The 16,610-nt window shown below is 38.2% G+C and overlaps 1 protein-coding gene across 1 annotated transcript in view; it reads left to right on the forward strand.

Annotated features, from left to right (window-relative positions):
- Positions 1–11,623, forward strand: part of LOC119774884 (5-hydroxytryptamine receptor 3C-like) — a 33,374-nt gene extending 21,751 nt beyond the window's left edge. The window contains exons 10-15 of the mRNA XM_038272603.1: positions 2,474–2,643; positions 2,780–2,940; positions 10,342–10,552; positions 10,641–10,811; positions 10,898–10,971; positions 11,039–11,623. Coding sequence (XP_038128531.1) covers positions 2,474–2,643; positions 2,780–2,940; positions 10,342–10,552; positions 10,641–10,811; positions 10,898–10,971; positions 11,039–11,272 — 1,021 coding nt within the window. The 3' untranslated portion in view covers positions 11,273–11,623. The remainder of the gene's footprint in view (positions 1–2,473; positions 2,644–2,779; positions 2,941–10,341; positions 10,553–10,640; positions 10,812–10,897; positions 10,972–11,038) is intronic.
- The last annotated feature ends 4,987 nt before the right edge of the window (positions 11,624–16,610 follow it).

A 16,610-nucleotide genomic window follows, 5' to 3' on the forward strand; every position in this document is an offset into this window, starting at 1 on the left:
TCTTCGTCGGACATGAGGCCGACGGTGGCGGACTTCCAGAGTTCCACTTCCTCATCTGCTAGCACACTCTGCCTCGCTTTCAGCAGCTGGAAAAAAAACAATGAATCAGCGCACTGCGCATGGACACAACACATCTATTAATGCACCTGAAAAATAGTCACCAAATAAAGTCTTACCCTCTTTCTTCTGGCCCGACTCCGAGCAGATTGCCTGGCAGTCTCCGCATGCAACGTGTTGGCTGGCAGCGTATATCTGAAGCTCCTGTGTACCGTCTCAAAATAAGTCTTACAGGCAGCTGGAACACAATTAAATGAGAGTGGTATGAATAAAAAATCAAACGCAAGTCACAGTAACAAGGAAGGAGAAAACATTAAAACAAGTCACTTACACACAATGTCGTCTTTATCAACATCGTGCAAATCTGGACCTGCTGATATGGCTCCGAGCAAATAGGAGGTCTGTGAAAACAAAATGTACAGCTATGATCGGTATCCATCCGTATCCATTTCCTTTTACTGCAGAATGAAAGCATATTCTTTAAATCTTACCCTTGCTCCGGTTCATAGCGCCTGCAATTAGTCTCTGAGTTGTGAAGACGGTGTACTGCTTCCTGTGAATCACAAAAAATACACTTTAATAAAGCTTGTTCTTGCAAGGCTACTATTAGCCGTAGCTTTAGGCTAGGCTGCTATTAGCCGTAGCTTAGGCTAGGCTGCTTTTAGCCTTGCAGGCAGTAATCGAACATATATTTACCGCTAGCATCTCTTCTTTGAGTTTGTCTTGTTCGATGCAGAGTCGCCATCGCGTCCAAGAGGAGTTTTACCCCGAAATCCCCCATCCTCCGCTCCAGACCGCCTGCACAAAGCAAAGCATACATCCTCGGCTGTGGCTGCACACCGCGCCGCTCTGAGTTTCTTGGAGATCGTAGAGCGCATGCGCGAGATGAACCAGGGTCTCCGCGGATCAATAAAAATAATTAAAAAATCATTCTTTTTTTTTTTAAATCAAGGCCTAAATTGGCACTAAAATTATTTAAATATGTTTATCGAAGTATTTATAATTCTTTAATAAAAAATGCTTATAAAAACAATTTCGTCAGATATATTATATCGCTCCAGGCGGAGAAAAAGCTAGAGGATATATATATACGCATATATGTGTGTGTGTGTGTGTGTTTACATACATACAGGAGTCATGGAACTCTGCTTACAGCTCCTCCATATTTCATGTACACTAATAACTTGTGTACATGGTTCTTGTTGATGGCATTAAAATCATTTCAAATAGCATTAAATTAGAGTCACTCATTCCTGTATGAACCCTGTGAGCGCTTAATTTAATATGACATATTAAAAAAATCCCACCATCATCCAGCATATGTTCAGTTTCTGCCCAAATATATATATATATATATTTTTGTAGATTTTTGTAACGGGGATAAGGATAATTCAAATCTGCTTTTTTTGAATGAACTTATTCACTACTCCCAAACTCAGCATCTCTTTTCATTCCTGTAATAAGAAGTTTCTTTTGAATGGATTTGATTAAAGTTTAAGTCCCTCGGTATAAAATAAATATTTTGATGGAGATGAGAAATCTGTTTCCTCGTTGGTGAATAACCAATAGTTTGGATCCAATCATTTAAATAAACGGTGTTAGTTTTTTTTTTTATATATATATAAGAATTGTGCTATAATTTCTAGTCACCGATCTGTTGCTGCTATATTTTAATTTGACGAACCGGAATTTGTCGATGTTCTTTTTCCTGTTTGGTGCGATTGCAATTGCGGATCTTGACCTGGCCGGACCTTATGACCACAGTGTACCAATCTTCTGATGGCTACTTCCAACAGGATAATGCGCCATGTTATAAAGTGAATCATCTCAGACTCATTTCTTGAAACTTTTCCACTTAAGAAATTGTGAATTGAGCATATTGACAGACAACATTTTATTTTTTATCTTAAATGCAATTTTTTCTTTTTTAATAATTACTGCTCTAAATGTATTGCTCTGTCAGCTAAAGATCTGTTTTGGTCTCTATACTTTAATTAAATAAATCAATTCAAGCTAAAATGTAAGGGTCTATACTGAGCCTGATCTCTTTGTATCAGAGATTTTCTTACCTTTTAGAAAAATGTCACTTGGAGTAAAACCCCCCCTGCAACCCTGATTTGCATTTGTATAGCTCACAGCATGTTCATTTACATGTTAAAGCCTCCCCTAGAATTCCATGGGGGGAACACTGCCTAAGAAAGTCCATGTCAATTTCTGACAATTTACGGGAGTGTTCGGCAAAGCCTGCAAATTGCCGTAAACTGCCGCTAACCTGAAGTTCCACGACAATCTACAGTGCCGCATATTGACGAAAATCACACTTTTCATGCAGTGGTGGTAAAATTGAAACCTGAAATTCTGTCATATTATGGTAGATTTACTTTAAAGCTGATTGTATTTATATGTTGTCCTGCAGGACAGAGGCAGACAAAGCCTCTCCAAGCCCTTATCTTAACATCCGGAGCCATGGCTGGGTTGAATATAGAAATGACCAGGTGGTGGTCAGCACATGCAAGATGCATGTTTATAGATTCCCATTTGACAGACAGAGCTGCAACATCTCTTTTAAGTCAATTATGTACTCAGGTAAAACCCGAAACATCAATTAATTAAACCTTACCTAAAAGAGTACAAATACATGTCCACAATATACACTGCGCTGATGTTAACATGCTTGGGGAACTCAAAAATGCTGCTCTGTTTTGTTTGTTTTCCAACTCAGATGAAGAAATTGAGTTATTCTACAATGCAAACAGTACAGAAATCACAGAGTGGTCACGAAAAGTAATGCGGACGCAGTACGAGTGGCTTTTTGACAGCATGACAGTCACAAGGATGACTGTCAACGATTTTGGCTTCAATCAAACAATGATCGTATACACAGTAAGTATTTTTACCAGCAGTGTAGTCAGAAAATCATCCTATTGTGTCCAGATGTTTTTAATATGTTCTTTTCTATTTGAATTAATAGATTTTTTTCAAAAAGGTTAAGGAACAGATATAACAGCAATGTAAATTTATTATATTATAATTTATATAGTAAACATTACAAGGAATTACAAACTGGAAATTTTGTCCTTAGTCTTTGCTATTTAAAACTAGAAAACACCAGCCTACATTATCAATACATATTTTTGCCTCTATTCCTTCTCATATTTTTCTGTTTCTTGTCAGTGTAATGATTTGACTATAGCTAGTACGGGACTGACTGCATAAAGGACAAACAAAGGGAATTATGATTAATATTCGTATATTTGATACCCTTATTGAAAAAAATTTATTTGCATATACAAATGAGCCTATATATATTAATGAGCTTATATAACCAATATAATTTATATGTCTATCTATCTATCTATCTATCTATCTATCTATCTATCTATCTATCTATCTATCTATCTATCTATCTATCTATCTATCTATCTATCTATCTATCTATCTATCTATCTATCTATCTATCTATCTATCTATCTATCTATCTATCTATCTATCTATCTATCTATCTATCTATCTATCTCACTAAATGTGTTTATTTAACACCCACTTAGCGTGACATGCATCCCTGAGTACGGCGGTGCCACAAAACTCACATACAATTAATATAACTTCACTCACTCATGAGTAGATGATTTGAGAGATGATTGGGAGAAAGTCCACAAGGTATATGGGTTGTAATCTGCAGTATTATGAGTTATCTGTAAGTTTGTATGATCAACAACATAACATGCTTAACGGAAGGAACAAACTTACCGAGTTGGAAAGGAAGCTAGAGTGATCTACAGGTGCTGGTCATAAAATTAGAATATCATGAAAAAGTAGATTGATTTCAGTAATTCCATTTAAAAAGTGAAACTTGTATATTATATTCATACATTACATACAAACTCATATATTTCAGATGTTTATTTTGTTTAATTTTGATGATTACAAATGACAACAAATGAAAATCTCAAATTCATCATATCAGAAAATTAGAATATTACTGAAGACCAATAAAAACAAAGGATTTATAGAAATGTTGGCCAACTGAAAAGTATGAACATGAAAAGTATGAGCATGTACAGCACTCAGTATTTAGTTGGGCCTCCTTTGGCCTGTATTACTGCAGCAATGCGGCGTGGCATGGAGTCGATCAGTCAGTGGCACTGCTCAGGTGTTATGATAGCCCAGGTTTCTCTAATAGTGGCTTTTAGCTCTTCTGAATTGTTGGGTCTGGTGTATTGCATCTTCTTCTTCACAATACCCCATAGATTTTCTATGGGGTTAAGGTCAGGAGAGTTTGCTGGCCAATTAAGAACAGGGATACCATGGTCCTTCAACCAGGTACTGGTAGCTTTGGCACTGTGTGCAGGTGCCAAGTCCTGTTGGAAAATGAAATCTGCATCTCCAAAAAGTTGGTCAGCTGCAGGAAGCATGAAGTGCTCTAAAACTTCCTGGTATGTGGCTGCGTTGACCCTGGACCTCAGAAAACACAATGGACCAACACCAGCAGATGACATGGCACCCCAAACCATCACTGACTGTGGAAACTTTACACTGGACTTCAAGCAACGTGGATGAAGTGCCTCTCTTCTTTTCCTCCAGACTCTGGGACCTTGATTTCCAAAGGAAATGCAAAATTTACTTTCATCAGAGAACATGACTTTGGACCACTCACCAGCAGTCCAGTCCTGTTTCTCTTTAGCCCAGGCAAGACGCTTCTGACGCTGTCTGTGGTTCAAGAGTGGCTTGACACAAGGAATGCGACAGCAGAAACCCATGTCTTTCATACGTCTGTGTGTGGTGGTTCTTGAAGCACTCACTCCAGCTGCAGTCCACTCTTTGTGAATCTCCCCCACATTTTTGAATGGGTTTTGTTTCACAATCCTCTCCAGGGTGCGGTTATCTCTCTTGCTTGTACACTTTTTTCGACCACATCTTTTCCTTCCCTTCGCCTCTCTATTAATGTGCTTGGACACTGAGCTCTGTGAACAGCCAGCCTCTTTAGCGATGACCTTTTGTGTCTTGCCCTCCTTGTGCAAGGTGTCGATGGTCGTCTTTTGGACAACTGTCAAGTCAGCAGTCTTCCCCATGATTGTGTAGCCTATAGAACTAGACTGAAAGACCATTTAAAGGCTTTTGCAGGTGGTTTGAGTTAATTAGCTGATTAGAGTGTGGCACCAGGGGCCATCAATTTTGAACCTTTTCACAATATTGTAATTTTCTGATATGATGAATTTGAGATTTTCATTTGTTGTCATTTGTAATCATCAAAATTAAACAAAATAAACATCTGAAATATATGAGTTTGTATGTAATGTATGAATATAATATACAAGTTTCACTTTTTAAATGGAATTACTGAAATCAATCTACTTTTTCATGATATTCTAATTTTATGACCAGCACCTGTATGGTGAAGGCAACCACAGTAATAAGTGAGCATTGGTGTAGTATGAAGGTTTAAAAAAACAAACAAACAATATGCCACAGCAAGGAACAGCTGGGAGCAGCGTAAGCTATAGCTAGTGATGTTATGCTCAAATCAGTCAGCTCAAAACAGCTTTGATCTTTTTAAAACAGATGTGTCGCTGAGAAGTGTTTCCAGCTTACCCCTGTCCTGGACGAGTATAAAAAAAGTTAAAAACAAACCACTGGACTTTGCTTTCCAAGTTTGAAGACATTTCGCTTCCCATCTATCGTCAAGTATTTAAATAGCACCAGAATCAAGGCTCAAACCGTGGGTTTTAAGGGGAGGAGATTGTTTTACTATCGACTTTATTGTTTCCATTAATAGTTTATATCATAACAGGGAAAGTCTAGAGTAAAGTTTAGAATTGACTTAGATTAAGTTAGTATAGTTTAGGGAAAAAAAAATAAAAAATAATATATATATATATATATATATATATATATATATATATATATATATATATATATATATATATATATATATATATATATATATATATATATATATATATATATAGATATAGATATATATCTATATATATATATTGTTTAGAGATTGGGTTGAGTGATTGAGTGAGTGACTGATAGAGTTATGTGTGTTTTGTTGAAGTGAAAGTTCTGTGACTTAGGTTGAGTGGGTGTGTGTGTGAGAGAGTGAGGGAGAGAGTCAAGTGAGGAAGAGACATGTAGGGAAACCTATAGAGCTGATATTAGGTTTATTATTTTATTTATTAAGCACTTTGACCTTATAGGCCCCAAGAAATGGAGCAGATCAAAGCCAAACAGAGTGCAAACGTTTATTTTTTTTTACATTTTTTTGAAACAGAATAAAAGTGCACAACCTTCACTATTTTACAATTTATGTAACACAAGAACTGTCCCCTTTGCAGAAGCACACACTCCTCCCACTTTCTAGTTATCATTCTGTCAAAAACTTCCTAAAGTATGATTTTATAAGGAATAAATCAAGCTGTTATGCAACAGAAAGGATGTTGATCGCATACAAATATCACAAGTCACGAATAAAAAAAATATACATATATATCTTATTTAACCATTATCAATACTGTAATGTAAGAGGTCAGTAACAAATAATAGAGGACACTTGGATAAAGGCTCAAATCTAGTTCTCCCAGCTATCCAGCAGATGCCGCCATTCAAAGGTGTGTCTATGTTTCAGAATCAGAAATATTTTAATAATCCCAGAGGGAAATTACTTTTGTTACACGCTCCAGATATATATACATACATACATACATATATATATATATATATATATATATATATATATATATATATATATATATATATATATATATATATATATATATATATATATATATATTTCATTTCATTTATAGTTTATTTGAAAGGGGACAGTGTACATTAATAAACATTAAAACAATGTAAATGTCATGTTTGGCTTGACGTGTTTGGCCCACATGCTGAACACACTCGGAAACAGGCAGATCTTTGAGGGTTTTATTGGAAAAAACAGAACGAAAGGGGATTCTGCAACCGCAGACCGAAGCTCAGCACAGGGAGCCGGAACCAAGGAACGTCTAGGGGAATGAGAAGGGCGGTTAACCAGGGACGGAGCAGAGAGGAATGTTCAGCTGGACGAACGCTTACCTCAGAGTGGGGAAAGCCGAACTGGGGAGAAGGCGGGTTGGACTTAAAGCTGGCCAGGAGGAGGAGAAGGCGATCGTCCAGGTGACCAGAGAGCTGAAGCCAGAGAGGGTCCGAGCAGCACCGGGGAGATCCAGGCAACCAGAACAGCGGGGGAAACCTGAAGGAGGTCCGTGAGGGTGGGGGGACCAGTGAGGGGCACCGACTCGGAAGGAACCGGGGGAACCACTCAGAGGAGTCCACCATGAGAGGGATCAGAACACGAGGGGGCACCTGGGAGACACAGAGGTAAGACAGGTTACACAAAGCTTGAGAAGGCTAGAGACCGTGGTAGTTTTAGCATACCACTACGGTAACACTCAGGCGTCCTTCCGCTGTCTGAACGCAGTTCTTATAGAGCACCCCGGTGCTGCAGAAACAACCTGCTGGTGTGCGATCACCAATCAGTCAACCAGGAACACCTGTGGAGAAGGCAGAGGCAGCAGAGTCCTGACAGTAAATATACCCGAGTTAGCTAAGGAGTGCTAATTTTCATCGGTAGTCCCCCAGCCAGATATTAAAAAGGCAACCTTAAAAATAAACACAAGCATAAAATCACAAGATTAAATTACAATACCAATTACATAAAAACATTATGGTTAAGAAGTAAAATGTATGTAAAATAATAAATAAACTGAATCACTTGAGGGAGGCGTTGTAGAGATTGATGACCACAGGCAGGAATGATATCCTGTGGCGCTCTGTGGTGCATCTGGGTAAAATAAGAAGCTCGGTTTCGACTTTTGGCCAGTTGTTTTAAATTGATTCATGGGTTCATGGGGCTTCGAAATTGCAATCATCAGCTGTAGCATCCATGGAGCCGTCCAAATGTTGCAAGCAACAACTTTAAAGGGACAAGGCTTGACACTATAAGAGTGCAACAGGAAGTTGGGCCTTATGTGATGTGGATTACATCAGCAACATATGTTTTGTTCAATTAAGAATGTCTGCAATATAGCTTTTTTATGGTGCTACAGAATGAGGTTAATCCATTTTAGAATGTTGCTGTATATTAATTGCAGCAGGTAACCTAAAATGCTTAACCTAAAATGTAATCAAGAGCACACTGTAGTCAGAGCACATGCTGCTTAATAAGTCCTCCTGAAAAAAGTGTCATCTCATGTATGTCTTGCCACTATAATCCTCTCTGGCACATGTCTATAGCTCCTTGTCTCTGCACAAATGGTTATGTTATTGTGATCTTTTTTTTCTGGTGGCTGAGACTCTTTTTGCTGTCTTCACCACTTGATCAAATGAAGGACTACCCAACAACTCCTCAGGAAGGTGCAGCTCAAATCAAAGTACTGCTGTGTCCTTTACACACTGTTTGTTCACTGGCCAGTTGAGCACTTTAATCTCAGACTAGTATTGTATCCAAATACTTCTGATTGCGAAAACAAAGAAATGCTTGATAATACTTTACCTCCATTTTTTTTGGTCCTTGTTGATATGTGATATACTCAGAATTCACTCTCACAGGTCCATTACACCCATGTTGTCAATGTATTCTCTAGTCCCTTGATATGTTTTTTTTTTCTTTATTGCACCACCTACTACAAATTTCCTCAGTTTAGTTAACATGCCATAAAAAGACACACATCCTTGAGAGTCCTGAAATGTTTGGCGATTTTAACAAATGATAGACTTAATTAGCAGCTTCAGTAGGGAGGCCCTGACGTCCCTCTCTCCAGCCATTTCGGCCAGCTCCTTTGGGAGAATCCCGAGGCGCTCCCAGGCCAGCCGAGAAACATAGTCCCTCCAACTTGTCCTGGGTCTCCTCCTGGGCCTCCTCCCGGTGGGACATGCCGAAAGTAGTCCGGCAGGTTTGCTAGACCCAGCGAAATAAAACGTTTCTCTTCCCAAAACATTATGTGTTCAAAAGAGTGATATTTTTGCATCCCAAAAACATTGTAGTGGAAAAAGTCACACGTCGTTATCACTTGGTCCTATTTTCTCTCTGTTCGTATCAGTGCGCGCCGTCATTCTGACAGCGAGCTCAACAACAGCCAGATGCATGTCTCGCTCCGCCTAGCTAGGCTCTAGGCGGAGCGAGACATGCATCTGGCTGTTGTCAGGTTAGTAGGCCCTAGCTGTCAGGTCATGGTGTCGCGCGCACTGATACGAACAGAGAGAAAATAGGACCAAGTGATAACGACGTGTGACTTTTTCCACTACAATGTTTTTGGGATGCAAAAATATCGCTCTTTTGAACACATAATGTTTTGGGAAGAGAAACGTTTTATTTCGCTGGGTCTAGCAAACCTGCCGGACTACTTTAGGCTTGACCAAAGCTGGACGAGAACTCTGCTCACAGGATGCTGCCAGGGGTAAGTCAGTGTGATTACATGACACTGGTGATGGGGATGCCATACAGATTCATGTCAAAAATCCCGAACTATCCCTTTAATATGACAGTTCTGACAGTGAATGTGATTTTTACCACAAATAATCCTATTATAATAATATACAAATTGAACAACAGAGAGGAGCGTGCTCTAAATAAATGTCAAAACAGCCTTCCACAACAGACAGCATACACATTTAAGCATTAAATCAGGCAGCATTGAAATCCTTTAATCTACTCGTCGAATCAGCACACCACTGTTATGCACGCGCTTGACTCAGAATGAACTTACTAAGAGTTGATTAAACCAATGCACACCAGCGATCGTGAACCCGAAAACTTATAGTCTCCAACTTCAGGCTAGAAAAATTCATAGTCAAGGATTTGATTCTTGGTTTTTTTTTTACTGCTTTGTGAAACAGACCTCTGGTGCTGGCTGAATGTTTAATATTTCTTTCTGATCATTTCTGTTTATCTCAAAGACTGTAAACATTTCAGCAGATTTAGCAGTTTCTGAGAAATGCAGACAAGCCAGAGTTAGTAAAATTACGTTTATTTCCTGTTCATATTGTTGATCTTCAGCAAGTCATATTTACCACCTCCAGTTGCACATTGTGTTGCTGTTATGTGATTGACTGAATTGCTACTTGTTTGAATCAGTTATTAAACAGGTGTAGTGAAGTGGCGAGTGAGTGTAGCTAACATTAGTCCATCTTGTTTTAATTTGATTTACATACTTTTTAACATGTATTGGCTACATGTATAGTATCTTTTGCCATGTTCTAAATGAATTAATTTCTCACATTTCTCTAATTTCTTAGATAAACATGAAGAGGAGAGCTGTCCTGTATACTGCAAACTTCTTGCTGCCTGTTATTTTCTTTTTTTGTCTGGACTTTGCCTCCTTGCTGATGTCAGATACCAGTGGTGAGAAGATTGGCTTCAAAGTCACCATAATGCTTGCAGTGACTGTGATGCAGCTTATTCTCAACGATATTCTTCCATCTTCCTCTGATAGGATTCCTCTAATAGGTCAAACATTGTTTCTTAACCAATACCGATGAGCTGAAACACAAATACCTGATCAGTATGGTTAATTAAAGCTGTTTGCTTCCCTCAGCGGTTTACTGCATTGGGACTTTTGCTCTAATGCTGCTCAGCCTCTTGGAAACAATTTTGGTGATTTATCTGATTGATAAAGATGCATCCCAGGTTGCTGAAATGGAAAAGACAAAATGGCAGGTTGAAGACCAACAGGAGAAACTGACTGACTTTCAAACCTGCTTTATAGGTAAGACCATCATACTTTAAACAGTCATGCTCTTTTCTGGTTGAAATGATGATCTGAATCTTCTCCATTTTTTTTAACTGTTCCAGGGATCCAGAAATGTAGTAACTGTACATCTGCAAAGAAAACATCTTTTTATTGTTCACCAGTTACTGAAAAAGAGGTAAGAACTGAAAGTAGAAACCTACTGTGTCTCATTGATATATGAATTTGATGACACATGTTTTCAGGGTGGCAGGGGTGAAAATACTGAAGTGTCCCTTGCACTAGAAAAGATGTCAGACGACCTCGGAGAGATCAAGAAATCAATAACTCTTCTCAGTGGCAGACAGGAAGATGCAAAGCCTGGCTACTGGACCAGAATTGCTAACAAAATAAATAAAGCTTTTGCGATTTTTTATTTCACAGCAGCAACCCTGTTTTTAGGGATAGTTTTTACAATGTGGTTTAAAGAAGATGCCTAGTATATATAACAGTATATATGTTGTGTTTAACCTGTGTATTAATGCTCGACATTAAAATATTGATTCTGCTTATTTTGTTAATTTAAAAGGCTTCAAAAAAAAACAAACCACTGGACTTTGTTTTCCAAGTTTGAAGGCGTTTCAATTCCCATCCAGGAAGCTTTTTCAATTCAAAATGTCTGAAATAGCGTTGAGTTCCAACCTTTATAGATTAGCCCAACAAAGCCTTGTTTTGGCTTAGAAACATCCTAATTGAACCGAAAGAACAGGTCCGCCCCTTAGCATAGGGGAGTGGTTGAGGACTTTCTTAGCCTGCAATACCCGACACTGGCCTATACCTCTGAAAAGGGGGAGTTGTTAGGTGCATCGTTGGCCTGGCTGACTAGGCGAGATGTCTTTGTTCCCTGCATTTTGATGAGGATAATGATAGCAGAAAGGAATCAACTCTATCACTGCATTGTAGGTTTTTTTCAGAGCTGAGTCCACCCCCTTTGTTTAAGGTTGTTTTTTCTCTCTTAACATAAATGGCTCTTAAAAGCCACCTGTCTTCTTGGTCCAAAATGTGAACATTCTGGCCCTCAATAAGAAAGGTAGCTCTCCTGTTTAATTTGAATGACTGTTAATTTGCTTTGCTAAAGCTGGAATAGAATAGAATTAAATAGAGACACAAAAAGCATTTAGGTAAACACAAAGGAAATTTGAAATTTGAAAGGAAAGTCACAATGATTTAAACTATAGGGCTTGGGAAAAAATGGCATGCTCAACCAAATCCTACATTTTAAAGATAAACACATTACATTTGGGAAAGAATCAATCTGTACTGTCATTATATACACAAAACACATTTTTGCCAGGACACTCTAAAGAATACACACAGAGATAAAAAATAAAAATAAAAATCAGTAGAGGTTGATCACTTACTAGCAGCTGAAAACTATTTCTAAAATAAGTTTGAAAATATGTAAATGGGGATGCATTATGTTGTACTCTATATAAAAAGTAAGTCATGTTAAAGCAGCCATAACTGGCATGTCATGGGATGTAGCTACTATTTTGTGTCTACAGGGGAAGGTATTCATTTCACTGCTTTGGGAAAGGCACTGTGTTTACCCTGTTTTGCATGTAATGCTCCAGAAATTTCGAATGTAAGTGGAATAGACAGGTGGATGGGAGATCAATTTACCTTGACTCCAGTGTTTTTTTTCTTTTCAAAGCGGCTATTAGTATACAAAATACGTTGTATTTTAGTGACAATTAAAATACAACACTGTTCTCTTTTTCTACATCAAAAAGGAAGAAGAGATCATCAGAAACTTAATTGAATTCCATTTTTAATAAACAACAAATTAAAATAACTGAAAACCTCATATTCTTCATATTAAAAGACTGAATCCGGTCATCTAAAGGCATCAACCAAGATTATGTGGTGGAAGATATGTCCAACGGCTGTTTGCATATTTTTGGATTGTGCGCATACTTCACGGTCCCCTCCTTCGCAAAAGTTATCTATGCTGGAAGCGACTCCACTGATAATTTTGTATTTCACCTAGAAAGCTAGCAAAATGTCAGGATGCACCTAGTCAGCAGGAAATCAGCAAAAGAAGCAGAGGTCTCTGCCGGCATTATTATATTTACAATTTGTTAGTGTCTTCTTGCTGCTCCTGCTACAATTAACTTTGGGATTTGAAATGGCAGACTTCCCTGTGGTGAATGTTTTTTTTAAATAAAAACATTGCATTTAAAAAAAGAAATCTGCATGATGTTGGTGAAATGTTTCACCTGCACTCCATTTTGTGTATTTAGATTAAGGTGGTATTATAAATCCAATCTTAGATTGTTCATATTCCAGATTGTAATCTAACATATTCATAATAAAAACATTCCATAATGAAAAAAAATCGCCACATAAAGTCAGCTTTTTTACAATCAGAAAAGATCCTTGTAGCTAATGCTCACCGTCTTGCTAATTACCCAAGCTTCCACAAATATTTGCAGTTTGTCAGGATTCTCTTCAGCCATTGATGCTCCACTTTACACAAAATAGTAAACAAATAGCTTAAACAAAAGCAGCAGCAGAAAACTAGCATAGAAGTACTTCTTCGTGCTTTCAGGTAATGGCGGACCGCTAGTCATATGTGGATGAATTACACTTAGAGCCTATGGCGGCACATATAAAATATGTTTGATTGATAAACAAGTAGTCAATCCACTTTGAACAGTAGGCAATGTGGATCGACTAATGTTTTGTAGGCACAGCCACGGCCAGAGTTTATGGATTTTTGTTTTTTTAGCTGATCTCTTATTTGACACAGAAAAAGAAAACCCAAAAATCAAGACCTAGCGCAATTATCAACATTTAAGAAATCTGACTGCAGCTAGAAGGAAGTGTTGGAATAGCACTATATTCAGTTTCTGGCATCTTTAAAAAAATCTGCCCTGATTAGCATGAAGTTATACACACACACACACCCACACACACATATATATATATACATTTATATATACATATATACAAATATATATGACGGCCTAGTGGTTAGGGCATAGGGCTTCTATTTACATACTTTCAGGGCTTAAGAAACTGATATGAACTGCCAGAGTTAGTAAAAGCCATTAATGGTTTTGCATGCTGTTGATGTGCTTGCAGAAAGACATTCCTTTTTATCTGTTTCCCACTATAAATAAAGTATCTATTGCTAGCCCACAGCACTTTTGCCTGTTTTGCTTATCCAATATAAAGAATACATAAATAAAAATTTATTATAGCCTGATAAAATTAGTATGTTCAGCATGGTGGAGCAGTGGTTGCTCTTGCTTCACAGCAAGAAGGTTCTGGGATAGGCTGAGGCTTTTCTGTGTGGAGGTTATATGGTCCCCCTTTTCTGTGTATGTTGCCTTCACAAAAGACATACTGATCATGTCAGCGAGCTTCATCCAAGTGGGTCAGGCTAACCCTTCATCTGTTCTATGAAATGTCATTGTTTGTACCCTATATGTATATGACAAATAAAGCATCCTTTCTTTTGAGTTTTAGGCTCAGAAGTTTTGTTATTTGCAGTTGGTAATACATGACTGATTCATGTCTGTTTATATTAAAAGCTGCATGTCTGAAACTTTGCTATAATCGTTGGTTCCATCTAAATGTTTGGTAAATGTTTCCACTCACCGTTGAAATTTTTTTTTTTGAGTTTTTTTTATGTATGTGGTTATCAGAACAATAAAAACCAGCATTTGAGGGAACTCATTGAGATAAAGCAACCATATTTATGAGTGAAATGGAGACAAAACTGTTGATATATTTCAGTAATAATTAAATAAAAATCGCCAGTATCTACAAACAGTTAATCAAAATTTACACAGTTGAGGAAAATAATAAAATGTTATGAATAAACCCAGAGAAAAAGTCTAGGCTTGTTATGAGAATGATTATTTTTATTCCAAACACTCCTCAAAATGATTTAACAACTCTTCTCCCTTAGACGCGGTGCAGCCTAGGCTAGCAACTGTGTCATCAGATAAAAATTTAATAAAATATCATGAAGGGGTTCTATAGGAAATACATTTTTTCCCCCATCACAGCCGTTATGGTCGCCTCTCCATCTGAGGCCTTTCTGTTTGTTTTCTTTCTATTGTGAAGTATCGAGGCACAAAAAAGAAACTCAGCAAGTGGTGGTCACACAAGGTGGAAACAGCAAATAGATATCAGTACCGTTTTAAAGTATTGGATGAAATCTGTCTAGTGTCACTCCCAATAAAGTCTCACTCACAGTTGTGAACGATGCCATGATTGAAGGTAGGTGGGGTATAAACAAGAATAAGACGGCCACTTCCCTCCAACAGAAAAGGAAAGCAGTCGTTGCTATGGCAACCGATGCCCCATGTGAGTGGCTGTAGCTCTGATGCGTGGGTTGACATAAAATCAGACATTTGCCATTTTCTTAAAACAAATGTATACCGTCAGTTAAAACCATTTCAAATAGGACCTACCATTTAGGGATTGATAATGTCATTTTTACTCTTTCCTGACTTGTGATTTTCTATCAGTGTGATAAATTTGCAGCAAACCAGCAGAACTTACATTCAAATGCATGTTTCCTCCTTCATTAGTTCGCTGTTACACCCATTGCCAAATTCCAGTGAGCCTGCACTGATGCAGACTCATTATTTATGGGCTGAAAGGTCCACTTGCCCTACCCACTGCGTGGTTTGGGACACCCATTAATGTGGCGGACCTTCCGTAGGAACGCATAGATAGGGGGGTAAGTGATCAGGGTATTGGTTTAGGGTCTGTTTAAGATGGGGCCTGAAACTCCCCTCAGCGGGAACATGGTATGTGAATAAACATTTGAGATTTTTTGAGGCACATTTATAGGTTAGTTAAGCTCAATTATCTATTTGGTTTATTATGATCCTAATTCATTCAAAAAACAGGTTTGCATTCTCAGCACCAGCTCGCCACAACAGCTGTGAGCCAACCCACAGAGAAGGAGCTTGATTTCCAGATGAGCGCTTGAAATCTACTCCTGGGTGAAGGTTAAATGAATTCCAAGGCATGCAGTCAAATAACATTATGCAAATTAATTAAAACAGACAAAGTGAAATGTCACGTGGTAATAAGTATACCTTGGTGTGAAACTCATATTAAAATTACATGCTATCCATTTCTTTTTATTCTTCTTTAGATAGTTCTACCCCCTCATTGGAGTCCAGCTGTGTTTAATTAAACTTTTGGGCTTGATCAGGAAAAGCACAGACCAGTCTGTATAGGTGCATGTCAGGGGAAAGCAGAATCAGGTTGAGGAACAGCCCAAGGTGCTCAGAGACAATTTCTGTAGTACTCAAAGTTCCTAAGAGCCAAGTGACCTCCATAATCCTTAAATGGAAGATGTTTGGGATGACCAGAACTCTGCCAAGACATGGCCATCCAGCCAAACTGAGCAATCTAGGGAGAGGAGCCTTGGAGAGAGATGTAAAGAAGAACCCAAAGATTACTGTGGCTGAGCTCCAGAGATACAGAGTGGAGATAGGAGAAGGTTCTACAAGTTACTATCACTGTAGCTCTCTGCTATTTGGGGATTTATAGCAGGGTGGCCAGACATGAGCCTGTCCTTAGTGCAAAACATGAAAACATGAGTAGAGCTTGCCAAAAAGCGCATACAAGACTCCATGGTGAGACATAGACTATGGTTCTCTGATCTAAAAAGAAGAAATATTTAACTTCTTATTAGCATTAATTCTAAGACGCATTTGTGGAGAATACCAGGGACTGCTTATCGCCTGCAAAATGTAGTCCCACCAGGGAGAAATGGCAGTGACAGCAGCATTCTCCAGGGGTGTT

This window comes from Cyprinodon tularosa, unplaced genomic scaffold (assembly GCF_016077235.1).
Source record: "Cyprinodon tularosa strain WSP-4 unplaced genomic scaffold, ASM1607723v1 ctg84, whole genome shotgun sequence".
NCBI lineage: Eukaryota > Metazoa > Chordata > Actinopteri > Cyprinodontiformes > Cyprinodontidae > Cyprinodon > Cyprinodon tularosa.